Consider the following 27,382-nt stretch of genomic DNA (forward strand, 5'->3'; position numbering starts at 1 on the left):
TCTGACAAAATGACTGTATTCCTCTCCGCAGACCCACAGGAATATTTCAGTGCTGGAGGATGAGATGAGAAAACTGCAGGAGACGGCAGACCTGTTTGAAATGAGCGTCCCGGAATATAAACAGCTGCATCAGTGTCGCGCCGCCATCACCTTGCTGAAGTCCGTATGGGATATGGTGATATTTGTTCGGGTAAGACGCCGCTTCAGAGCTGCAACCAAAAGTACTCCATGATTAAAGGGATATCGAGGCCGATTCAGACTGTTCGCACAGGTCCGAATTCAGACCCCCAGTGCGCCAGTTATAACAGGGCTGCAGTGGCATGTCGGAGTAATACTGAACAATGTAGTTTACTGTACCCTAAAACTCATATATCATCACCTTTATACATGACATTAAACAATGGGATTTATTCTAGTTCATTCTTTCTGACAAAATCCTTCTTAGATGGACAAAACCATGTGCACTGCAGGGGGGCAGATGTAACATGTGCAGAGAGAATTAGATTTGGGTGAGTTATTTTGTTTCTGTGCAGGGTAAACACTGACTGCATGATTTTACACTTCAATATAGATCTCACTTTGAAGAAAAACCCCACCCAAATCTAATTCTCTCTGCACATGTTACATCTGCCCCACCCGCAGTGCACATGGTTTTGTCCATCTAAGAAGGATTTTGTCAGAAAGAATGGACTAGAATAACCCCCAATATGATCTTTGGCCTCCCGACAGAATTAGCCGGTGATCCGGTGATTATTCGGGGATGTCAGCTGCCTGCCCTCTGCATGTCCTTTACGGCCGCATTAGCATGAAAACGCTAATGGGCCAGTCCAATGCCCCCCGCCACCCGCAAGGATGGGTGCATGCACCAAGCTCATGCACATGCGCAGAAATGCGCGTGTTCAAAGCGCAAACATCGGCCCTGTGTGATCGCACACGGACCAACGAATGGACCGAGTATAAGGTCTATGGCGTACAATGCATCAAAAATCTGCTTCAAACAGCAGGGGTTGGCCACTGGGTCAGAATGAAGTGTAGCCCTCCCCCGCTGTTGGAAAATACAGTGGTTGCAAAACAGCAGGGGCAGTGCCATGATTTCGACTGACGCTACCTATGCCGTATTTGTCGTTCCTATACTCATATCCATATTCCAAAGTTTGGGTATGAAAATTTGAATTCAATGACCCCTTCATCATTCTAGGTAACCCTTTTACTCCCCATGTGCTCTCCTTTGTGTCTGTGAAATGTTTAGTTATATGCCAAAGATAATGATGCTCAATTTGTAAAAAATCAATAAAAAGGTAAAAAGTGTAAATATAATTAATTTTAAATGTCCTTAAATGCAAAAAAAACCTTATGGACTAAGGTGTCATCTTACCTCTAAAAAAGAGCCTCGGTAGAAGGCTAGGTTAAAATTATAAATAGAAAGGGATAGGGTTCCGGCGACTCTAATTGCTAAGTATGAGGACAATAATATAATAGATAAAAAATAGGAAATTTTATTTATACACTTGAAAGATGAAAATAGGAAAGGGGGATATATAATAGTAAGATATAGTCACTTAAAAAAAATTAGCATAAAGTCTGGCAGAGTTTAGCATAAAAATATTAAAGTGGCTTTAACTTTTTGTAGGAGGTCAGAGGTAAAACAGGCAGCACCCAGGAGCCAGCTACTACTATTTGGCTGCTGACCCACGAGCTGCAATTGGCTTTTGGATGAGCCAGATATATGTCCTGCTGCTGTGGAAAGATATGTGCTGATGTTGGAGTTCTGCCAGCAGTGGGTCCCTCGTCTTTGGTTCCAGCGCCAACAGCCAGTGCCGCTGTGGGAAGTAGCAACTATTGTATCAATGCTCAGATCGCAATTACAATTATTTTGAGAGCCTACAATTATCCAACAATACAGAGTAGAATATACAGTATGGGGCCGATTCTGGGTCACACGTAGTGTATGTGCAAACCCCGATTCCGAACAACTGCGGCAGTTTGATGAGGGGAGGGAGGGACTGGGGCGGTGGCGGCACTGGGCCATGGGAATGCCCAGGGTAGTATCATGGGCATCTCCATGAATAAGCTGGATGTTCCCATGGGTATGGGGGCAGGCCTGCTAGGGGTGGGAGGTTGATGTCACATGATGCCAGCTGCCCGCCCTGTCTTCATCCCAGCGGCAGCAAATATAAGTCAGCGGCGGTGGCATCCGAAGGGAGGTGTCTTCATTAAACATCCTCCTGCATGGTTGCGTGGGGAAACGATGGCGGAGAGGGGGGGGGGCAATCGTGCGGGCAGCGTTACATGGCAGTAAATTAACGCTGCTTAGCGAGTCATTTAGAATCACCATCTATATAATTTTGTTTTCTATACGATAGATAACATTTAGGTATAAATATACATACATTGTGTCCGATGGTATAAGGTGTAAAGGAAGCCATTCTATTTCAGATCTGCTGCCACGCAGTTATGTTCTACTTCCCAATGACCCACAAACAGGTCACTCAATTAGCTCATGTCTAATCTACACCAATTAATAAACTACATGGAAATAGTTGCTCCTTAGACTCTGCTAAATTAGTTGACATCAACATGCTCCGGCCAATTAAACACGGACGTTGATAAGTTTGGCTATTTGCTTTTCATCATTACTATAATTGCAAAGTCATTACCTTGGTGTGAAATTGCATGGCTGGCGAGAATTCTATTTATTTAGAGAGACCCAGTTACACTTGCCTGCAAAACCAATAGGAACACTTCTGATCAAGCAAAATGTCTGTGGGGAAAGAGCCCTGATTACGGCCGGTCCCGTGTACGAATGGGTACGACTGGGATCGGCCATAATCTGTCCAAAAATATGAACTGAGAATATGGCTTATTTACTAAACTGCCGTATTCTTCGGATTTTCATTTTCCAATGGTGGAGTGATTTGTATTTGGCTGCCGAGTTACCCCAGCAAGCAAATAAGAACGAGCATGAAGCTCCGTGTAGGCTTCTCTGTGTAGAAAAAATATATATAAATTAAAAAACTGAATGCCCCCCCCCCCCCCCCCCCAACGAGCATAACCAGCCTCCTCTCTTTGAGACGGTGCTTGTTGCAGAAATACAGAGGAAAAAAGACCTGGGGTCCCCCTGTATTATTATAACTAGCACCGGGCTCTTGGCCTGGTCCTGCTTCCCAAAATGCAGGGAGCAAAAGAAGTAGGGGTCCCCAGTATCTTGGGAACCAGCACAAATAGCATCTCAAATAGCCATCATGGTAATGCCACAGCCAGGGGAACTTATTATATAAGGTCCCGCAGCCAAACCGTCCTCTGTGACCAATAAAGGCACCCCCCCCCTCCAGGGAAAACCAAGTTCCGGGCTCAAGCACGGGGCTGTCCCCGGTGACCCTAGGCGGGGCACCGGGCTGATGGTGTAAAGATGAAGGGTTAAAAAAAGAATAAGCGTAAGTATTGGGTTTTGTTGTAGAACTACAAGACCCAGCAAGCCTCTCCATAATACAGGGACAGCATGCTTTTATGGGCCTGCTGGGACTTGCAGTCACACTACAGAACCAATACCAAAAGAACTGAAATCCACACAAATAAAGTACAGTATAACTTTATTACATACTTCAACCATCCAAACTTACTTGATCCTGTAGGTTCGGTCCACTTGTCCAAAGAAAGTTCAAAAGGGTACATGTGAAATAAAAATTATACTTACCATCCATCCGGTGTAGATTTGGTGGTCGTAGCACCACAACCCCCCCCCCCCCCGCCCATTTTGGGGGGTGAGTCCAGCACTGGGCAGCCCCTGTCTCCGCTCCCTGCACTGATAGATGTTGTGTGCATGCGCACGGCATCTAATCAATTGTGAGTTTATAAAGTATGTCAAATATAAAGAATATATAAAAATTTGGTACTTATGTATTCTCTGGACGCCCGATTTTTTCATTGCATTGCATTGCATCGCATCGCATGCAATATAGTGGCATACAATGCAATGCAATGCGATTTTTCATTGTAAAGAACCAATTTTTTATTGTATAGTCACCCATGGGTGATTTCATACCCCCACTATCCAACTATGCATGGAGTTGATTGTATATAGGCCCTTATTCAGATTGATGCGGTACGGCCCGCATGCGGCCGTACCGCCGATGTTTTCTCTCTGCACATGCGCAGAGGTCACTCTGCGCATGTGCAGGGGAATTCTCCGTGTAAAAAATTTCGACGACGCAAAGGGGGCGTATAGGGGCGTGAGGGGCTTCAGTCCCTCATTTCCCTATGTGTACGCCCCGCGTTTCATGGGCGTTCCCATGCAAACGCGGGGCGTATGCATGGTAATGAGGGCATGACGCCCTCATTACCATGACATGGGGGCGGAAAGCTGACGTCGCCGGATGTCAGCTTTCAGCCCCCATACAAGCTACCACACGGACGATTGTCCGTGTGGTCTTAGCTTGCGGGAGCTGCCGCGGCGTGCGGGCCTGCCTTCGATGGTCGACGACCATCGAATGCAGGGGGCAGCTCCCACCATGGTGGAGGCGTAGCCTCCACCATTTTAATGCGGATCGCCAGCCGTCCGTGTACGGACGGCCGTGGCGATCCGTCTGGTGGGCGGCCCTTGGTTTGTGCGGTCGGAGCCCCGTGTGCGGCTCTGACCGCACCAACCAGAATAAGGGCCATAGTGTGGCGAGCCACCGAGCCCGAAGCGTGGCGCGCGCAGCGCGCCCCGCGAGGGGACGCAGAATACATGTAAAGTTATCCACGTCCCCTCGCGGGGCACGCTGCGCTCACCACGATTCGGGCTCGGTGGCTCGCTGCGCTCGCCACACTATATAAAATCAACTCCATGCGTAGTTGGATAGTGGGGATATGAAATCACCCATGGTTGACTATACATTTAAAAATCAGGTCTTTACAATGAAAAATCACATTGCATTGCATGCCTTAAGTAGTAATACATAAGTACCAAAAATTCTTATTTTTATTCTAATCATTTTTATAGTCAAAACTCTGGAATAAAAGTCTATGGCAGGTGAGGCAGTGCCTCACCTACAGTGCCTCACCTGCAGTGCCTCACCTGGCTACCTTTTTTGCACATCTCTTATCAAAACTCAGTGAATCTCCAGCAATATTATTTGCTGCACATGTGTATAATGCTGGCATGTACCCCGTGGCTCATATATTGTGTGCAAATCTGGCTCTGGTAGTTGGATTTCTCAGCCATTTCTCAGCCATTTACCTCACCACACGTCCATGCTATTCAGTGATCACCATCTGCTCTGCAGAGCAAAGCAGCAGTGATCACCATCAGAACCGCCCCTAGGCATAGTAGGCTTTACCGGTGTCCAGACTCTGATTTCCCCTAGCACTTCCCATGGGACCCTGGCAGACACTGCAGTCGTGGCTTTAACTTTCACCCGGCCAGCCGCGGCGCCAGCCTATAATAGCGCACTGGCACCCCCATATGACATGACACACGATTACACTGTTCCTCCTCCACCAGCTGCCGCGGTGCGCACTAGGAGAAGGAGGAGGTACAGCACTGCAGTGTGTCACATTCACCAGTTTGCCTAGAAAGTTATTATTTTGTCTTTTTTTTTTTTTTTTTTTTTATCAGACGAGCATTAGAGACTGGATGAAAACACCATGGAAACAGATTAATGTAGAGCAAATGGACATGGAACTGAGAAGATTTGCAAAGGTAATGAACAATTTACCACTATCTACATTACCTCTCTGGGCTTGTAAGAATGTGTAACCTGCTGCAATCAATTGTATCTCTAGGGTTTCATGGAATCTGTTCTGCCTCCAACATGTGCGTTGGGAGGCTGGGTGCACGCCACCTCTGCAACAGCTCCCCCCAGGCCACAAGGAATGTGGGCAGTATGGGGGCAGGGTTGGAGCAGCCCCTCCCTCCCTGCACTAACGAGATACCGTCGGATCTTCATCAATCACTGGCTGCACTACTGGGTTACGTAGCCCTGTCGAGCTCCATCCCCCGCCCCTGTGCAAGGTAGCGAATGTAGGGATGGCTATCGTTGCCATTGCCATCGATGGCAGTTCTGCAACTGGCCATCAATAGTGCTAAACTATGCAATGGATGACCATCGATATTTTTACATATCGATGGTCATCCATTGTGTTTGATTGAGTGGCCTGCGGGCCAATCAAAACACAGGGGGCGGGGCTTCACAGGTGTTGGGGGGCGGAGCTATGCTCTGTGTCCCGGCACTTTGAAAAAAAAAAGCAAAACATTGTTTTGCTGTTCCATCGATAGAGGGAAACCATCTGGTTCTCTCCCATCGATGGCAAAATTATTCAACATCGGCCATGAACCATCGATGATTTCGAATCATCGATGGCCATCCCTAAGCGAATGCGTTCACAGCCGTGCACACAGGTGCATAGAATGATATTGCCCGTGCTCGCAGATTTACTCAGTCGCTGTGAAGGCCGTGGGGAGAAGGCCCAACGCCCGAGGAACACCTGCATTTTCCGGGCCTCCCAAAAGCCCGGCACCTATCAAATCACCTTGTGAGCGGCCACAAAGGCTAGTCTTACTATGGTCCAATAGCAAGGGGACAGCGTACTGTGCGCATGCAGGGTCTTCCGATAATCAGTAGGGTACGAATTCCCTGCCCTGCGTACAGGTCTGAATTGGGCCCAGTATCTTGATAGTAACCCTTAGTACACAACAACTTCCATAATACCACCCAATGTTCGTGCTTCCTATAATACTCTTCTGGAAAGATAGGTTCAGGAACTCTGGGTCTGGGGTTTAGTGCCTTGGTATTAGACTCTATACACTATACACAGTGACTTCCATTGTACCCCTCAGTACACGGCACCCCTATATTACGCAACAGTACTCACATGGTCCCCGTCAGCATACACAAAAAACACATGGTACTCATCAGTACACACACACCACCCCATATACCCCCCATTGTACCCCTTAGTATACACAGTGACAATTGGACCCTTTAGTACACTGCTCCCCCATTTTTGCCCCAGTATGCATTGAACCCATGGTATGGCGCCCCATACTACACCCCATACTCACTGGAATGATAACAGTTTTATGTAACATTTTCCAATGATCTGACCTTCATCCAGTACACAGCCCACCAGTGCCGCAATCCATAACCAAACACCAAACCCACCAATACAAATGTGGCCACATACGGTAGGTTAAATCCTGTGCCAATCTGGCAGAGCAAGGGGCATGCAGTACATCGATGAGGCGCCTGCTGTGGCTTCAGTAGATGCATGGAGGTGCATGCAGTAAAGTTTCTGCCAATCAGATGTCTACTCTTACTGATCCGAGCAGCCTGGACCCAACCAGATGGTTTTCCTACTTCTCCTTCTTTCCTGCAAATTGAGCATTGACCTGGGACAGTGGGGTGAAGGGAGGCAGCACAGTCAATAACTCAGGAGAGGATTAGGAAGAGGGGAGCTGATACATGCCACGTAATCTGAGCTTGGTGGTATGTTGGCTGGTCACTGGGGGAGAGGGAAGCCACTGTGGAGCATTCAATGCCTGGTGGACCTGATATGTGTAGTTCCCTGGCTGAGTCACTTGCTTAATTGTTTAAAGTCTTAAAAATGACAGGAGGGGCACTACTGGTAGCACAGCCTGGTCCGCCTGGCTACAGGCCCTTTAATCACTGCTGACCCTGGTGCAGTGTAATGACTGCAACAACAGTGTATCCATCCCTTATTCAGAAGGATATTTTGCTCCAATTGGGCTTTTGCCAGTGTGCACTGATAATAATGACAGGTATCAAACTAATACCCCTTTCACACCAGCCTAAATTTCCAGGTTGGTCCTGGGAACAACCCGTGACTAGCGCTGGTGTGAAAGGTTCCCCAGAACAATTTGCCAGGACTCCAACCCTGCTAGCCAGCAGGGTTGCTCTCGGGCCCTTCCCGGCTGGTGTGAAAGGTACTTACCTGGGATCCCGGCTTTCTGTCGCTGGCCGCGGTGCTGGAAGTGAGCGACACGTGCTCTGCACCGCTGAAGAAGGTGCTGGGTAAGTGCTGGGGATGGTGTGTGCCCCCCCTCCCTTCTGGCAGGAAGAAGAGACAGCGGCGGCAGCAGAGCGCCCAGGGGCTGGAAGCAGTGCCCCTGTGCCCACACAGGAGGACGGATGGTCCCGGTGTCTGCAGGCAGTCCCAGGTGTCCACATGGATCCCATTCGTGTGGGGGTGGGACAGGTGCCAGTCCAGGAGGTCAGGCCTGCGGGGGGGGGGCGGTTGGTCTGGCCAATCCCAGGCGTTCGCACACCCCCTCCATCCCACTCACAGCTCTGAGCCAATCCCAGGCCAGCCCCACCAGCATCATAAGCTCACACCGCCTCCTGGTGCCTGCACTAACTCTCCCCCTCACACCAGAAAATGCAGGGACTAGGCGGGTGTGAAAGGGGACAACCCGGGAATGTCCCTGCATGATCTCTGGACTGTATTTTTAGGTAAGTCCCTGCATTTTCTGGTGTGAAAGGGGTATTAGTGAACTGATACAGTAGTAGATATCCATCACAGAGATGTGTAATCAATAGGTGCGAGCAGTGCCAGATTAAGCCTTCGGGGGGCCCGGGGTACTTTAGCCAGGGGGGCCCCCTTGCACTTGTCATTACTGGCCGCACACTGCATGGGAGAATATTACACTGTCAAAACACAGAGTAAAGGCAGTATAAACTTGGTCAATGGGTAACTGTATGTGTATATATATATATATATATATATATATATATATATATATATATATATATATATATATATATATATATATATATATATATATACAAAGTTTTTTTTTTTTTTTTTTTTGGAGAGCAGCACGTCCACTAAGTAATGTACCTGGCTTTGTATTTACTCTGACGGTTACCCCAACAACCGGTAACGGGACGATGACGTCATCCATGGGCGCATCACCCGCACTGGGAGTGTGTGGGTACCTTCACGTGGTGTGGCTAATGTATAAAGGTATGCCTTGTTCTTATGTGCACTATCCTGATGACGATGTAATAAACATCGAAAACGGGGGGCGTGGCTACGGCGGCGAGCGGGTAGGACGTGTCCGGCAGGAGCTCCCTGGCTGTCCATCCGATTACCCATCCTGCGCCTACTAAATCACCCGACATTACCGCGAACGGCTGCCAGGTGACCCCACAACACCCCGCACGAGCAGCCCGCCCGGAAAACCAGGTCCCGGCGCCGTTATTCAGCCCGCCGGACCGAGGTGAGGACTGCGGCCTACCTCCCCACGCCACACAGCCTGCGTCTATCCTCACGCCCGCTGTTGAGACGGCGTAGCGGAGGAGATCCCCTTGGGACACCTACCCGCCGGCAACTTCCACCGGACAGCGGTGCCCACGGCGAGGGGGAAATCCTGAGTCTCAGTACCTGCCTGGAGCCTGGTGAGTTCTGTGCTGCGGACGCCATCTTGGCGCGAAGCAGCGCTGATAGCACACTGCCCGCAGAGACCCCTCAAGCAAGACTCCGCATCCCCAGCCCGCTGCACCCGCCCAGGGAACACCACCATAAGCTGCCACTACCCTTCACTGTATGCCCAGCTGAGGGCAACGCAGATCAGTGGACACCCCTCACCCGAAAAGGAGTCTCCAGTGGGGAAAACAGCCTGCTTCCACTACCCCAAAGCTAGCTGAGCCCTGTGCTGCGGGCGCCATTTTGTGATCATCAGCGCATACACAAGCACACAGAGACACAGGCGTTTAGTAACCCCTGAGTGGAGCCTTATATTCCATCCCTGCTGAACTGCCCTGTATATACCACCACAGATCACCCATTGCCCTGCACTGTATTCTCCTTACAACCCACTACCTGAGCAAGTGATATAATCCACATCAACATCAACATCAGCCTGACATCTATCAATTATGGTGAAACAGAACCACAGTACCTCTGCAGCAAAGCTGGCCAAATTTGCAAGAGGACAAGAGGCGCAGGGCCCACAGCCACCCCCAGGGGACTCCGGACAGAACTCTGGCAGCTCAGTCGATTCTGAAACCTCCCCTGATGGAGATGTTTTACCTGCACCCCCCTCTCTCCAACAAATCTTGGTGGCCATTGCTGGCACTGAGAAACGTTTATCTGACAAAATGGAGAAGGTACAGTGTGATCTATCCCTCCTTAGGCAGGATGTGCAGCGCATTAGGGAGCGGGTGGGGGAGGTGGAGACCCGGGTCTCGACGGTTGAGGACGCAATTGATCCTATGAAAACCACAGTATCTACACTGACTCAACAGGTCACAAGCATCCAGAACAAATTAATGGACATGGAGGGCCGTCTGAGGAGGAACAATGTCCGCTTCGTAGGCCTGCCAGAAAAGGAGGAGGGCACGGCGCCAGAGGCATTCTTGGAGGCCTGGCTTATTGAGACTTTTGGCAGAGAATCTTTCACCTCCCAATTTGCTGTCGAAAGGGCACACAGAATCCCTACCCGCCCACTCCCTCCGGGCGCTCCACCCAGAACCCTCATAGCTAAACTTCTACATTATAAGGACCGGGACACAATCCTGCGCCTGAACCGCACCAAAGGCCCTATGATTAGAAATGGCGCCGCCATTTCCACATTCCCTGATTTTGCTATCGAAGTGCAGAAGGAGAGGGCCTCATTTGTTCCCGTGAAGCGCAGATTGCGCGAACTGGACCTCTCATACTCTATGCTGTTCCCGGCCCGGCTGAGGGTAGTAGCAGAAGGAGAGACTAAATTCTTCAATAGTCCTCGTGAGGTGGCAGCATGGCTTGATCGTTTTGCACCAGGTGCCCGCCAGATGGCCCCGGCCTGATACCCTAAGCCACCAGAAGCGGGAATTGATCCTCATTTAATTAGACACTTCTTTCATTTCACTTGAGCTCTTCAGACGGTCCCAAGCCATCCGAGTGGAGCTGTTGTTGCTGATTACCGTGAATATGAATAGAACTGTGTTATAATTGATTTAACGTATTCTACTATAAGTGGGGTGGGGGGGGGGGGAGGGGGGAGGCAGGGGGGGTACATTGATAAATACTTTGCACCTGTTTTTTCTTTTTCCGCACATATAATGTTGTAGGCAAGTGTAGGCAATATATGGCCAGGGGGCCCCGGAGCTTGCATTGGTAGTTATTAACTGATTGCTCCCATAGTTTGGTAGTTTCTTAGGTACTAGGTTTAGGGATATAAGTATGCCTAGGTTGGGGGAGGTATACAGGGAGGGGGCGTATTATGTTGGGATTGTTCTTTCCATTTTTTCTTGTTTTTCTCTTTCTTTTCTTTCTATTAGTCACACTAAATGCTATGACTTATTATGCATACAATTGGAGGGTGCGAGGTTTGCTCAGATGTTAGCTGTAGTTTACTCAGGCCCGCAAGATGGCAGTGTCACCACCACAACTCCGTACGGCCCATACCCGATACTCCAACATGACGCAACTTAATATTCTAGCCTGGAATGTCCGGGGGTTGAATGATAGAATTAAACGCTCTCTAGTTCTTAAAATGGTTAAGCAGTATAGATCGGACATCACCTGCCTGATTGAGACCCATCTGGAAGGAAACAAACTAATGTCACTACGTAGGCCCTGGGTGGGGTGGGTGTACCATAGCTCACACTCTACTCACTCTAGAGGGGTCTCAGTACTAATAAACAAGTCTGTGCAATTTGTGCTGGATGATGTTAAGACTGACCCACTGGGCAGATACGTTTTCCTCCAATGTAGGCTATACTCCCAGCCCTTCTTTATCCTAGCGGTCTACGTCCCACCTCCTTTTAACTATGATGTTTTAAAACAAGCGGCTGCCTATGTGGCCCAATCCCCTGATACGCCAGTCATATGTCTCGGGGACTTTAATAAGCTAATGAATCCAAGGCTAGACAGATGGTGGCCACCCGACTCCGTTCCCCCTGATGACCGCTCCACAGGTTTTGCTAAATATGTAGAGTCAATTGGCTACAGAGATGCCTGGCGACTAAAACACCCGGCGGTCACCCAGTACTCCTGCTTTTCCAAGTCTCACCACTCCTTTTCACGTATTGATCTGGCCCTCGTCACTCCCTCAGTACTGCCCAGACTCCAAGACATTTGCTATAAGGCGAGGGGCGTTTCAGACCACTCTCCTCTGTTACTGACGGTGGAGATGGAATGCCAGAGGGGACAGTCCTTTTGGAAGCTACATCCCTCCTGGTTACTGCAGTTTGGAGAATCCTCGGACCTCCAGAACCTGTGGGACGGGTACTTTGACATAAACACAGGCACAGCCCCTGCCCCGATAGTGTGGGAGGCATTTAAAGCATACCTACGAGGCACCCTTATATCTAAAATAGCCTCCACTAAACGAACATATAAGGCAAAGGGTATTGCACTGGAGGACGAATGTCGGAACACGGAGATTACTCATTTGGAGGAGGGGTCAGAGGAGTCCAGGGCAAAATGGGAGCTAGCACAAAACTCCTGGGTCTCTCACCTGGAGGAGCGCAATGCTCGTAGTCTATTGTTTAAATCCCACAGACTGTACATGAATGCTGACAAAACAGGCAGCCTCCTGGCTCACCTGGTACACCTGGACCGCCCCGCAAACTCTGTGGCCCAAATATTTGACTCTGACGGAGTACTGAGGACATCCCCCAAAGAAATAGCAGATGTATTTCTAGACTTCTATAGGGAGTTGTACCGCACACGCCTAACATGCACGCAGGAGGAACTCACTGAATACCTGGACCGTATTGACTTACCCACACTGTCTGAGGGAGCTAAGTCTTCCCTCGAGGCGCCCATCACAACTACTGAGATAGAGACTGCGATTCGATCGTTCCCCGGGGGTAAGGCCCCGGGAGTAGACGGAGTCCCAGTGGAGCTGTACAGGATGCATTTAGACTCATTTGCCCCTAAGCTTTTGAAGCTATTCAATGAGCTCTTCGACCTCAATGTGTTACCGGACTCTATGTCCGAGGCGGTTATAGTAGTTATACCCAAGCCCGGGAAAAACCCTGAGTACCCTGACTCATACAGACCCATCTCCCTGATTACCACGGATGTTAAGATCTTGGCGAAGATCCTGGCTATTCGGCTAAATAGTGTAATATTATCAATCATTCACCCGGATCAAACCGGCTTCATGCCGGGTATGTCCACCAGTATAAATTTAAGACGGCTGTTCACTCATATTCAGGCCACCCATAGTGAGGAAACGCACTCAGCTATTGTTTCATTCGACGCAAATAAGGCCTTCGACTCTGTCGAATGGCCTTATCTATGGCAGGTAATGAAACGTATGGGCTTCGGTCCACAATATTTAAGGTGGGTCCAGTTGTTGTACGTCTGCCCGATGGCCAGGATCTCTGTCAACAGTCATGTTTCACCTCCCTTCGCGCTGGGAAGGGGCACTAGACAGGGATGCCCCCTCTCTCCTGGCCTTTTCGCCATAGCAGTAGAACCGCTTGCCTGTCTGCTTAGGACACACCGAGATATAGTCGGGCTCCAACTGGGTCAGAGAACGGACACAGTGGCACTTTATGCTGACGACCTACTCCTGTTTTTAAAAGATTATAGACTCTCTGTGCCGACTGCCCTGCGACTGATGGGGGACTTTGGCAGCTTCTCCGGACTTACGGTGAACTGGTCCAAATCCTCCATCATGCCCCTGAGAGGTCCACCACCCGTGACCATGGGCACCCCTCTTCCACTTAGCTGGGTCTCCCACTTCAAGTACCTGGGGATTATTATCACTAATACTAGTCAAGATTTTATACCTAGGAACCTAAATCCGCTGCTGTCCATGGTTAAAGATAAACTGTCGGTATGGACCAAGTTACCCCTAAATGTCATTGGCAGAGTCAATTTGGTTAAAATGATCCTACAGACTAATAACGTATGCCCTTAATCAGTCCCCGGTGTACGTGCCTGCCTCCTTTTTCAGACACTTAAACAGCTTACTGTCTTCATTGATATGGGCCAACAAACGCCCCAGAATTAGTATCAGCACCCTTACCAGGCCACGGGCAGAAGGGGGCCTGGCTCTGCCACAATTCAGACTATATTACTATGCTGGCCAGTTCTCACTCCTTAGGCATTGGGCGCAGGACACCGATCAAAGTTCACTCCCGACCACATTTCTACACCAAATATGCCCCGGTATCACACCCACACAGCTACTACTGGGTGGGAGGGTGCCAAGGGGCGCCCCTCCCTTGGTGGTCCAGGCTGTCAAGATATGGCAGGAAGCCCAATCCTTGATGGGATACACAGCTATAGACCCTGGAGCTCCCCTCTGGCATTCCACCAAATTACCTGAACTTGCCTGTTTGTCGGGTAGGAGTCTGTGGTCGTCTGGGGGAGTGGTGACGATTGGACAAATATATGAGGCAGCTGTGCTGAAGTCCTTCCAGCAGTTGAGGGAAGAGTTTGGGTTGCCCCGGGTGCACTTCTTTAGGTATCTGCAGTTACGCCATGCCCTAAATACCCAGTTTAACAATGGCCCCCCTGAACTACTAGCTTCCCCAGCAAAAATATTCCTGGCCAATCTCGGACGGGTCAAAACCATCTCTCTGGCCTATTCATTCCTATTATCCTTCCTACACAAAGACTCACTTCCCGCCCTAAGGGCCAAGTGGGAGAACGATGTTGGAACCTTTGAGGAGGAGGAGTGGGAGGAGGCATTGGCCTCGTCACGACATGCCACGGTCTCCGCGAGGTTCCAGCAGGTTCAGATATTTATCACGCACAGAACATACCTGACTCCATCCACCCTGGTTAAATTTGGAGGACGGACCTCTTCGGCCTGCCCAAAGTGTGGATTTTTGCAGGGGAACCTGTGGCATCTCCTCTGGGAATGCCCCCTAGTTAGCTCATTCTGGGTGGCGGTTAAGTCGGTCATAACATCTACTGGAATATCTGGGCAGGCCCTGACCCCCAAGATGTGTGTTCTGGGTAGTAAAGCAAGCACTTCACTAAACAACACTGAGGGTCAATATGTAACCAACTTATGCTCCCTTGCTAAAGTCGTCATAGCTAGGCACTGGATGGCTGACCTGGGACCCACGGTGGCGGAGTGGAGGGCACTGGTTAACACCACAGTGCAGCATGAAAAATACGTATACATGTCTAGGGGCACTCTTCCTAAATTTGACAAGATATGGGGCAGGTGGTTGGAATCCCCGCACTCTACTCATACTTGATGAAGCCAGGGCCAGTATGTAGCGCGGGATTTGGATGCTGATAACCATAAGGCTAATATCCATCTAAGTACTATGCAATTTATGATGCCCACTGACATGCTACTCTGGGTGGGACCGAACCCCCAAATATGCGCACTCATTAGTGACTAAAGATTCTCTACTTTTCATTTACTTCTTTCTCCTTTTCTTTCCTTTTCTCTCCTCTATTGTTTGTCTCTTTAAATATATAATAAAAAAAAAACAGAAAATAAGATGGCTACTCAGTCAGAGTAAATTGGCGAAATTATTTTCATCCTTTTTAATCAGTTGAAGTATTCCCTTGCAAAATAATAATACTGTATGTGAACGCAATGTACATTCTGATGCTTTATTTTGACTGATTTGGACCGATTGATTCATGTGCACGATGTCTGATTCGCTGTTTTGCTCTGTATTTACTACCTGCAAAATAAAAAAACTTTATTCAAAAAAAAAAATAAACATCGAAAACGTTTGATCACGCTAACCTGCAGTTGTTGCTTCCTTTACTAAGCCTCCGGGTGCCGCCGTACCTGTCTGTATATATATATATATACACATATATACACACACACATACACATAAATACATACCATATGAAAAGCCTGTGTTTGTCCCTCTGCACCTTACTCTGTAGGAGACCTCACAGTCCTAGTGCTGCCTTTGATTAAAAACCCTCCCATGACTAAGCTGCTGCTGCTGCTGCTGTTCTCCATGGGCATGTAATGAGCTCCACCAATTAGAGCTCAGCACAATCCTCTCAGCCTCTGCCCTCTGGTTTAAAGTGTCATGGGACTTAGACAAATCCCAGGAATGCACTGCACACTTGTGCAATCAGTGTGCCTTGGCTCCTGATGCTCAGCACCATTAATCATTGTCACATTGGCAGATAGGTGAAGCTGCAGCACTACCCCACTCCCATGCACAAAACCTTTAGCTAAAAAAAACAAACCACAGGGGGCCCCTAGGTAGTGGGGGGCCCAGGGGCACTGACCCCTTGTGCCTCCATTATAATCCGGCCCTGGGTGCGAGTGGAACGGTGAACATGTAGTTCGCCATGCCCGCTCGCCCCCTGCACATGCGCAGAAATGCTCCAGCGCATGCACAAAGGCAGAACATTGGTTCCCTGTGCGAGGGACCGATTGAATTAGAATAAAGTCCATTATTTTTGCATAATACTAAATTACTTACTAGACTAAACAGATGGTGAACTGTTCCTGGGATTCCAAGCGCAGCACAGCTAGAACATATGGGCACCTTTCCTTAAGGTTCCCTGTGACAACAAGCAGGCAAGAGATGAAAGGGCAGACTTTGTACATTGTGGACAGCAGAGGTTACACAACTTCCTGACTTCCACCAGCAAATGATAACAATGAGCTGCAGTAAACCCTTCTGTCTCCTTGTGTATGGCATCATTCTCACTACCCACACTGATATCATCAGTGCAAGATAAGTATGTAAATCAGACTCTAGGGGTTTCTAGCAAGCATTTACAGGAGCGCTATCTGCTTATCAGGTGGCTGCAGAACCTTATCATCACTGCAAAAAGGTAATCAAAAGCCTGCTTATACTATCACTGGGACACACGCAGTAATCTCATCCATACATGCAAGAAAAAATGTATCATCTGCACCCAGCACTAGGGGGTTATTCTGATTTGCTCGGTCACCCGTGCGTTCTCACGGGGAACCGATGTTCTCCCAGGGTTGCCGACCCTCCCGGAATTTCCGGAGTCTCCCGAAAATCTGGTACCCCCTCCCGGCCACCCGGAAGGGTGGACAACCCTCCCGGATTCAGGGGGGACCCCCGCTGACCCCCGGATCGCGGCATTAAAATGACACAATCCTCGGGTCTCAGAGGGGGCGGAGCTAAAACGGCACAATCGCGTCATTTTAGCCCCGCCCCTCCACGGAGATCCGTGAATTCGCTGCTTTAACAGCATGGGGCGGGGCTTAGTGAAGTCACTCGTAAGCCCCGCCCCCTAAGCAGCTGCTGAAACTTAAAGTCGGCAACCCTGTGTTCTCCTAATGCGAATGTGCACTTCGCCATCCCGTTCGCACACATCAGTGCGGACGGGGGGGGGGTGTAGTGGCGGCGGGTGGGAACACACAGATTTTCATAGGTGTTCCCATGGAAATCAGGCAGTGACGCGGCTGCTGGGGGTGGGATGCTGACATCACCTGGTCCTGTACAGGGTGGGCGACCATCAACTGATTGTGACCATCGAATGAATAGGTCCCATGAGGACGCTGGGCATTCTCATGCGAATGCGGCATCACCGGATGTCAGCTGCCCTCCCACTTCCCCCTGAACATTCCCGCATATGTAAGGTCGCTCAAAGCAAGTACCTTCCACATCTTTCGATGGTCGGCAACCATTGAAAGATGTGGGAGGTTTCCCCTGTTACAGTGTAACATCCATTCGCATGCCCTGTGTGCGAGCCTCCCTTGCGAATGGGTGGTTGGCGCCACATTCGCAAGGCGGGGTTTGGTGGACTTGCAAGGCTGTGAATTCGCAGCCTTGCAAATCAACTGGAATAACCCCCATGGAGCGATGTAGGGGCATTTTCTACCCTATCTAGGGAGATGGCTTAGAAAAGGGCCCTATATTGCTACGTGTGTACGCCCCATAAATCTTCTCGTTCTTTCTTCTTTGCTTATGACAAAACACATTTTGTTATTAAAAGAAAACCTACTTCAAAATTCCAAAATATTTCTCTTTAATTAAAACTTCTGTCACCATGATAACACGTCTGTCTTTTTTAATGAGTAATTCAAAGCACCACTTAAGAATTTTGCGAAAGGATCCACTTATATAATCCTTCTGCTAATTGCTTGGCAATTATTTGCAGCTTTCAAAGTTCAGGTGATAAAAAGATGAGACTGTGCTACTGTATCAGTGTTGTTATATTGCGGAGTGAGTTCCGTGCAGAAAACGATCGGTTGGAACCATCCGAGCAGGGGGTGGAGAGGGGTGTGAAGGGCTGTTTGGGCTCATTACCATATGCATACGCCCCGCGTTTCATGGGTGTTCCCATGCAAACGCTGGGCGTACGTATGGTAATCCGGCCATGACACATGTGTGGGGGCGGACAGCTGACATAGCCGGATGTCTGCTGCCCGCCCGTATCACTGCTTTCATACGGAAAAATGTCTGGGTGGTCTGGAGCACTCAGTGCTGTCTGACCACTCGGTCCATCATTTGTTGGTCAGCGACCATCGGAGGATGGGGGAGGTTCCCACAGATGGGGGAGGTGTTCACATGAAACATCCACTCGCGGTCCATCTTACTGCAGTTGGACGGTGTGAGCGATCCCTATGGTAGGCGGGGCTAAGAACACTCGGTGCCGTCCGAAATATGCATCCGTACGATTCAACGAGAATAAGGGCCTATATCTTGTATCATAATTGCCTACTTTTGAAAAATAGTTTCAGGGAGATTATAGTTGGTAGTATAATTTTGCACAGCGCCCCATTGAGGGGGCGTGTCATGCTCCTCCCAAAGGGCGTGTCTAGTTCCATATATGGAGAGATTGTGAAAAGAGATTGTGAACGTGGCACCTAGAAGCGTGGGTGTGCACTGCTACATCTGAGGGGAATCTTTTAAAATGACTTATATCCAAATGTAGATGAGCCCCAAAGCAGTTAGTAAGAGATACTATACTTGGTAAAGTGCTGGGAAATGGTGCTGATGATTCAATGTAAATGTATCTGTCTCTCATTCCTTTTTTCCCAAAAATATAACAGTGTAATGTGGGCTAGGTGAAATGAGGGAGATTGCTAGACTAATGAGGGAGAGAGGGAGATTGCTGCTATTTCAGGGAGTCTCCTGCAGAATCCAGGAGGGTAGGCAACTATGGTGTAACAGTGTAATGTGGGCTAGGTGACATGAGGGAGATTGCTAGACTAATGAGGGAGAGAGGGAGATTGCTGCTATGTCTCCTGCAGAATGCAGGAGGGGAGGTAACTATGGTGTAACAGTGTAATGTGGGCTAGGTGACATGAGGGAGATTGCTAGACTAATGAGGGAGAGAGGGAGATTGCTGCTATGTCAGGGAGTCTCCTGCAGAATGCAGGAGGGGAGGTAACTATGATGCAACAGTGTAATGTGGGCTAGGTGAAATGAGGGAGATTGCTAGACTAATGAGGGAGATTGCTGCTATTTCAGAGAGTCTTCCGCTGAATGCAGGAGGGTAGGTAACTATGATGTAACAGTGTAATGTGTGCTAGGTGAAATGAGGGAGATTGCTAGACTAATGAGGGAGAGAGGGAGATTGCTGCTATTTCAGGGAGTCTTCTGCTGAATGCAGGAGGGGGGGTAACTATGATGTAACAGTGTAATGTGGGCTAGATGACGTGAGGGAGATTGCTAGACTAATGAGGGAGAGAGGGAGATTGCTGCTATGTCAGGGAGTCTTCTGCTGAATGCAGGAGGGTAGGCAACTATGTCTTGTATACAGGAGGAGGCCCGTGTGCAGCATCCATTGATGAATCTAAACACTAGAGGACTCTACTGCACATGCGCCCATCTCTGGAAAAATGGCACAACGTTTTTGTTTTTTTATTAAAACCCACCTAAAATGGTTATTATAATAATTAGTGAATTTCCATAAGACAACTTCTGCTCTCCTTTCTTTCATCATATAACACACAACAGCAGAGCTGTAGCTTACTATATATACACACTCTGACCTGTTATCACCCATTCCATTACTCTTCAGCAAAGCAGATGGTTATTGATAAAGTGTGCATGCGTATAGGCCACATGTGCACAGTGAAGGAATCCTGCTACTTTTTTCCTATGCTAGCCCTTAGCAAGGTGATTGACAGAAAGCAGGCACCTGGGTGTGGTAACCAGCCGTTTAGTGGAAATGTTAAGAAAAACACAGGCGTGTGAGAAAAACGCTGTTAATGTCACGGAAAATGCAGGCGTGCCCAAGTGTTTTAGGGGAATGTGTGTGACGTCAGCTCCAGGTGGGATATGCCTGTATCCCTTTGGACAGCAGTCAGCAGTAACTGTAACAAATCTCTTCTAAATGACTGGAGATACCTGTTAAGCAGCACCCTCAGTCTTTCTTTCTTGGTGCCCCTCTGACAGCTGGAGCCTGGTGGCCAGTATCTGCAATGTTATTTGGAGTTATACCACTGAGTACATCTCTTATATGATTTTTTTTTCTCAAATGCACGATTTAGACTTTTGACTGGTATGTAATTAGCTGTGGTAATTTACTGCAGCTGATTTACTCATTTCGATCTATTCTATTAGCCCCAAAGCCAGCACCTATTGGGGATTTGGTTTTACCTGCCTCATGTATGCAAAACAAAACCCCTGATTAATACCCATTTTTCCTGCAGTAGCTGCTGTAAAAACACATACTGTAGGTCTGCATTTTTTTTTGGTGGGCCCTATGTGTTTTTGGGCACATTTTTTGTAAATACCTGTTCCAAGCAAAAATATATTATAGAATTTATCGCATGTAAAAGGACTCCTGGGGATCTACCGAGGGAGTTCAAGGGATTTTGGAAGCATCTGCGGTGTGCTGCTGGCGGCTGCACATACGCTTTATCTTATGTGTAGCTCGTTCGACCTCTGACCAATGTGCATGGGACCGCACATTTGGTCCGAGTGGGTGTCAAACACATTGTGCCCGATTTTACCCATCAGACTCAGGTGAAATCGGGCCAAAATCCCACTAGTGTAGAGATTCCATATTGCAGTGAGCTGTGGTGCTAAATAATCTATTTTACCTATAAGAAATGCAAGTATAATGACTCGTTACCATAGGATTTAACTTGATATTTACAGTTTGAACAAGTTAAAAATTTACTTAAAAAGAAAAACTACCAGTAAAGCAATTGTATGGATGTATAATACCACCCATTACACATATTGTAAGAGTAAGGGGCTTATGTTGGCCGGACCACTCTATGCGGAATAGGAAGTCTCTGGGCAACAGACAGTGTTCCATGCAAGAAAGTTAGGTGTCGGGATGCCAAACCTGAGGCATTTTTTTCAATCCTGGAAAAATTGAAAAATGCCCAATCCTGGGATTCCCAAAATCCTGGGATTGGCTTCCATAATAAATAAAAAAAATGCCCAGAGCTGTGCGGGTGGGCGGCTGGGAGCCAGGCCCGGGAGCAATGCTGTTGTTAATTGAGGCGTGTCAGGGAGCCAGGCCGGAGAGCTGGAGGTACGTCTGGGAGCCGGGCTGGGGAGCGATACTGTGTGGCTGTGGGAGGGAGGAGCGGATGTTCGGTCTGCACAGCGTGACTTCTGACCGACACGATGCGCAGTGCATCGGGAACAGCCGGGCAGCGTCTGTGTGAGTGCTCAGATGCTCAGACTACGCATCTGTCAATATTGCGGTTCGCTGATGTCAAGTGATCTGGACAGCGCAAAATGCAGGTTCACACTGGGACTGAACCATTTCAAAGTCCCGGTGTGACCCTGCATTTTGCAATGTGAAAGCGGTATAAGTTTCTGATTTTTTCAGAAATGATTTGGCAAGACTGTCAGTCACTGCATTGTATCACATATTACAAGTAAAGAATTATATTGTGACAAGTCAAATTAGTAGGGAAGCTAGATTGTTGCTTATTATATAGACTAATGGAGTACAATGTATCTTATGCTATTGAGCTCCTTACCTTCGTATTTTAGGAAATGAAGACGTTGGATAAAGAGATAAGAACCTGGGACGTCTACTTGGGCTTGGTTTCCACTGTTAAAAATTTAATAAAGTCACTTAGAGCAGTGAATGAATTGCAGAACCCCGCTGTCCGGAGGAGACATTGGTTGCAACTAATGAGCAAGACTGGGGTACATTTATATCAGCACTGACTCTGTCGCTTCCTTACAGCCTGCTGCCAGTGACTGACGCTGTGTTTTATTATCCCCAAGGTAAGATTTGTAATGAATGAAGAAACTGTCCTTGGGGATCTCTTGGCTCTGCAGCTACATAGGGTAGAAGATGAGGTGAAGAACATAGTGGATAAGGCTGTGAAGGAAATGGCAATAGAAAAGGTAAGTTGTCATTGATACTTTGCTGACAGTGAGACACTGCTGCGATAATTATTATAAAGAATCAGTCATGCAAAACAGGTGTAGCAACAAGCATGTGCCAAGTGATACCTAAAGTAAAAAGTAAATGCCTAAATTACATTAATCTAGTTATATATTAATTTCCATATTCTAAGCAGGAAGGATTGAAGAAAGGTTAATGCTGGTAAAACAAAGATATTAATAGAAATCTGAGTTTCATAACCTTGGGAAAATAGTCCCACACAGTGCCGTAGTAGGGACTCGGGAGGCAGTGCACCCTGTGCTAGCCCCACCCCCTGAGTACATGACATCATGATGTCACAGCGAGGGTGGGGCCATCAGCACTTGTGAAGTTTGCTACTGCCCAATGTGTTCTTAGGATGTTTGACAGTGTGCCTGCCACTAGCATCCAAGCACCTTGCTAGCCAGATGCAGCTCACACAGTCCTAATTCTAAGTGAAATGCAAATCACCCACAAGAGTGGACAGCTAGATTTATTACCTTATGCTTATGTTACTATATGTATGACTTCATGCATGCGGTCACACCTCTCACTCCTTCGCCATCCACAGCCGATGGCATTAACATCAGCCCCATACTGGATGGCATTAACATCAGCCCCATGCTGGATGGCATTAACATCAGCCCCATGCTGGTTAAAAAACAGATGTCCTAGGCTACTACATTATTCAAATGGAAGATCTGGCCAGGCGTGGGGTGAACCAACTGTATCTCGTGTAATGACGAGTATGTTGCCTTTTCCAGCACATGTGCAGACTGCAAATCTTTAGGTGATGCTTCTGGTTTTTGACTTGCACCCGATTCCTCTATTGGTTTGCAGATCAATGATTAGCAGCGCAGTCACCAAGTTCCTGTAACATGAGATACAAGTTATGGCCATAAAAACTAAGAAAACAGCTTGTGATGAGATGCACCTGCATTGTACAGGTATCTTACAGTCATACATAGAGCCATCCTCATCTAGCCCTTTTAGTAGGATTAACCCCTTGAGTGGTATGACTATGCCGCAGCGTGCTGTCCTACCTATACCACAAATATGAAATAGGTGCGCGCCAGTGGTGTCCAGGTGTGCACCACTGGCGCAGCACCTCTAGACCCCCCCCCCCCCAGTCAGTCTCCCAACCCTCCCATCACCTGTGCTCCGACGATCGCACGCTGGAGCTTTTCTAACCCCGCTCCCCCGGCTCGGGGATGTTCAGGGCGGCTCGGGGGGACTCGGGAGCGCTCAGGCACCCGAGTCCTCCCGAGCCGCGAACATGCCCCAGCCTGCCGCCGACGTCACTGCTGAATGTGACAGGCCAGCGGCTAAGGCAGCGGCGGCAGGGAAGCTCCATCGTACTAAAGCCGGAGCAGAAGTGAGGGAGGGGGGCTTCCAACTGTGGTGGGTTTTGCTGGGGCAGGACTAACCTGCCCTGATAGGTTTGTCCTGCCGCAGCAAAACCTACCACTCAAGGGGTTAAGGGCCAGATGTATCAAGCTTCAAAAGGTGATACAGTGGAGAGTGATAAACAACCAGCCAATCAGCTCCTACTTGTCATTTTTCAAACCCAGCCTGTAACATGGCAGTTAAATGCTGATTGGCTGGTTGTTTATCACTCTCCATTTTATCACTTTTTGAAGCTTGGTGCATCTAGCCCTAAGTGAGTCAGAGCTGTCAGACTTAGGGGGTTATTCTGGTTGATTCACAAGGCACAGTAACATCCATTCGCAGGCCAGGGGGGAACACCCACATCTTTCAATGGTCGCCGAACATCAAATGATGCGGTGCGTGCATGCATATAAAAGTGACTTTCAAGTCACTTACATTTGCGTGCACGCTGGGAAGGAAGTGGGGGGGGGGGGGGCAGCTGACATCCGGTGATGTCATCTGGGCCCCCCCCCCCCCCGCACCAGCGTCATGGCCTCATTAGCATGAGAGCACCCAGCGTTCTCATGGGAACGCCCATGAAACGATGGGCATTCCCATATGCTAATGGGCTGCCCCATTCACTGTCCTGGGTGCGGGCACCCGGCGAACAGTTTGTTCGCCGTGGGTGCACACACCCTGCATATGCACATGCGCAGCCCTGCTGTGTACGATTCAGAATAACCCCCTTAATCCTCTGCTAATCCCCTACTGTATTGTTGTATGTATTGTATTGCAGCTGAGAACAATAGGCCTTGGTGAGCCATGGCTAACCATGGCTATCTAGAGATGGCTGGTTGAAGAAGGCTCCATCTGTATGTAGAAAATCTGTATGAGGAGATTGCGCTTCAGCTGCAGCGCTCCACATAAATATAGGCCCAGCCCCATCATCATGACATCATCATGACATCATCATGACAGAGTAGTGTTGACCAGTCCCCAGCTAGCCTTTCAATTTAAAACTATTACAACTGTATTTCTGTTTTCCTTAACATCTTTAGGGCAGGATGTACTAACATCCCGCCACGCATTGCAGTGATACTAATCGCATATGTACTAACATCTGAGATTAGTAAGGCTCCTGGACTTTTGGGTTTATGACTGGGAGTTCGCCTGCGCATGTGCAGAGAGATGCAGTGGCTGTGGAGAGTACTGAGAGGTTTGGTCAAGTTTTAGTACATTTGGCAATGTGATAAAAACCCAGAAAAAGGGGTTTTACTGCATTTTTGCTTTAGTACATCCCGCTCTAAGGGAGACATTGTGGCTGATATTGTAAGGAGTGTACACACCCACATGGCACTGACCACACCCACACATCACTAGCCACACCCATACATCACTGGTCACATCTCCTCTACCTTCCAGTATAGGCCTTTAAACATTTTTTCAGCCCTATATTCCCATGTGACCCTTAATTCGCACCTGAAAATCTGTAGCGAAAACAAAATGATCAATGCCATAAAATGATTAATGCAATCCTACTTCTCCACCCAGGTCCTTGTTGAGATGAACCATACTTGGAGCACTATGCAGTTTTCTTATGAGCAGCACCCTGCCACTGGAACGCCATTGCTAAAATCAGATGAGAACCTGATAGAGACACTTGAAGACAATCAGGTAGCCTACCTACTGTACTGTATGTTACAATTTGGTGGCATGAGGTCTAACAATATTTCAAAGAGCATAGTATTAATTATTTTCCCCTTTTTCTTTCCGCTGGCCCAAAATTTTGAACACTCCAATCTATCCTCAATGCTGCTGCCCGGCTCATCTTCCTCTCCAAATGTACTATGTCCACCTCCCCTCTTACAAGCCCTGCACTGGCTCTTGTTCCCTTCAGAATACAATCGAAGCTCCTTACACTCACTTACAAAGCCATCACCCATTTGTCTCTCGCCTACATATATGACCTTGTCTCTCTTTACACTCCCTCCCACTCTCTTCGCTCCACAAATGCACGTTGCCTCTCCTGCCAACTGGTCACTTCCTCCCATTCCCGCCGCCAAGATTTTGTCCTTTGTGCTCCTTATCTCTGGAATTCTCTGCCTCTCCCTATCAGAGTCTCCACCTCCTTACAAAACTTTAAACGGACTCTCAAGACCCACTTCTTCATTAACCCCAGCAATCTATCATTCTAACCTTCTGTTTATGCTCACTTCTTCCCCTTCTGTGTCACCCCTGTCTTTCTGACCCTCCCCTTTAGAATGTAAGCTCTCACGAGCAGGGCCCTCTCTCCTCATGTACTTTTCTTAGAATATATATATATCTCTGCCTAATAATTGCTTCTGTAACCTGTCCCCTGATGCAACTGTCTTTTTTTATGTACCATGGCGTTGTGGGATTGGGGGTGGGGGGTTGAAGTTTTGCCTAGGGTTCAGAGAAGCCTTACACTGGCCCTGATTACCACCAGAAGTCACACAGGGGGCTAAATGTAATAGGGTGTGAGAATCAGAAAGTGAGAGATTTTGGGAGAGCACATGGGATTTTGACCACATTCCTGATAAACAAACAAACTCAGTAATGTGCTGTTTGTGAATAGTGATCAAGGGCAGTGGCGTATCTACAGCACCGCAGCCCCCGCGGTCGCGGGGAGGCGCTGGGTAAGTGCGGGCGCCGGGGGGGCTGCGGTGCTATTGGCTTCATTCTGCTATTGCGACGGGCTATCATAAAATGTCCGCCCCCATATAGCAGCCAGTTCTCTGAAACTGTCTGCTGTATGGGGGCGGTCATTTTGTGATGGTCCGTGTTTCATATCAGAATGAAGCCAGGATGGGAGCCGGGACCAGCGCAGCGAATACAGGTAAGTATGCGGGCGGGGGGGGGGCATGGGCGTCCGGAGTGGTGGTGGGATGAGGGGGGGGGGGTGTTTTATTATCGGCGGGGGGGCGCCGAAATGATAGTTACGCCGCTGATCAAGGGGTCAATACCTATGGTTTATGTACATCTACTGTAACTGCACATGTGCTGGTATGTTTTCGGGCCAGCAGGGAGAGGTAGTACAGAGGCCAGAGTCTGTATCTACTGACCTCTTCAGCTTGTATTCCCCAGAGGCTTACTCAGATGATACGACGCTGCATCTTCGTACAGAGCAACGGATCACACAAGCATGCAGGAGGAGTCTATTGCACAAGGCGCCTCCTTCAGCAATTAGCATAATTGCATACAGAAGCTGCTTTCTGTGCTTACTGTGGCAAACTTTGAACCAGGAGTTCGGCGGGGTGGCGCTGACCTGTTCACTAGGGCTGCGAGTATACACAGCCTAGCAAACAGGTCTGAATGACCCCATTGTGTCTGCTGCTGAAACAACCTTGTGTTCAGATTGTGAACTTATAAAGCAGAATTATTACTTTGTTGTGAAATACAATACGCATTATATCAACTAAAGTTTGTTCCTACCTGAACGAAATAAACATGCCATTGTTCCGGTTGCATATTTGAGACTATTGATGGATTTATAGGAAGGCAAAGGTTTTTTTTTACTTATAAAGGAAAGCGGTGACTGGATCTAGAGCTTTCTTAAATATATTATAATTTTATGAAGGCGCTTGGACCCAGCTGTGACGCTTGACAACATGTACAAAGTGCAGGGACACTTATAGGAAAGTGCTTGCCTGCGGTTCCTTATTGCTTAAGTATGCCCAACTGCTTCTGCTCCTGTTTGGTTTGAATAAAGAATCAAGAATCAGAGCAAAGTTGCTCGGCTGATGGCTTGGAGCTGAATACAGCCATCAGTTCCATTGTG

At 48.4% G+C, this 27,382-nt stretch overlaps 1 protein-coding gene across 1 annotated transcript; it reads left to right on the forward strand.

Annotated features, from left to right (window-relative positions):
- Window positions 1–26,796, forward strand: LOC146021328 (dynein axonemal heavy chain 11-like). Its single transcript, XM_083155121.1, has 5 exons — window positions 1–190; window positions 5,597–5,680; window positions 22,074–22,196; window positions 25,135–25,257; window positions 26,689–26,796. The coding sequence occupies exons 1-5, from the start codon at window positions 65–67 to the stop codon at window positions 26,794–26,796; spliced, it is 564 nt and encodes a 187-aa protein (XP_083011247.1). The 5' UTR covers window positions 1–64.
- Window positions 26,797–27,382: the final 586 nt, after the last annotated feature.

Source organism: Crinia signifera, chromosome 7 (assembly GCF_055691185.1).
Source record: "Crinia signifera chromosome 7, ASM5569118v1, whole genome shotgun sequence".
Classification (NCBI taxonomy): Eukaryota; Metazoa; Chordata; class Amphibia; order Anura; family Myobatrachidae; genus Crinia; species Crinia signifera.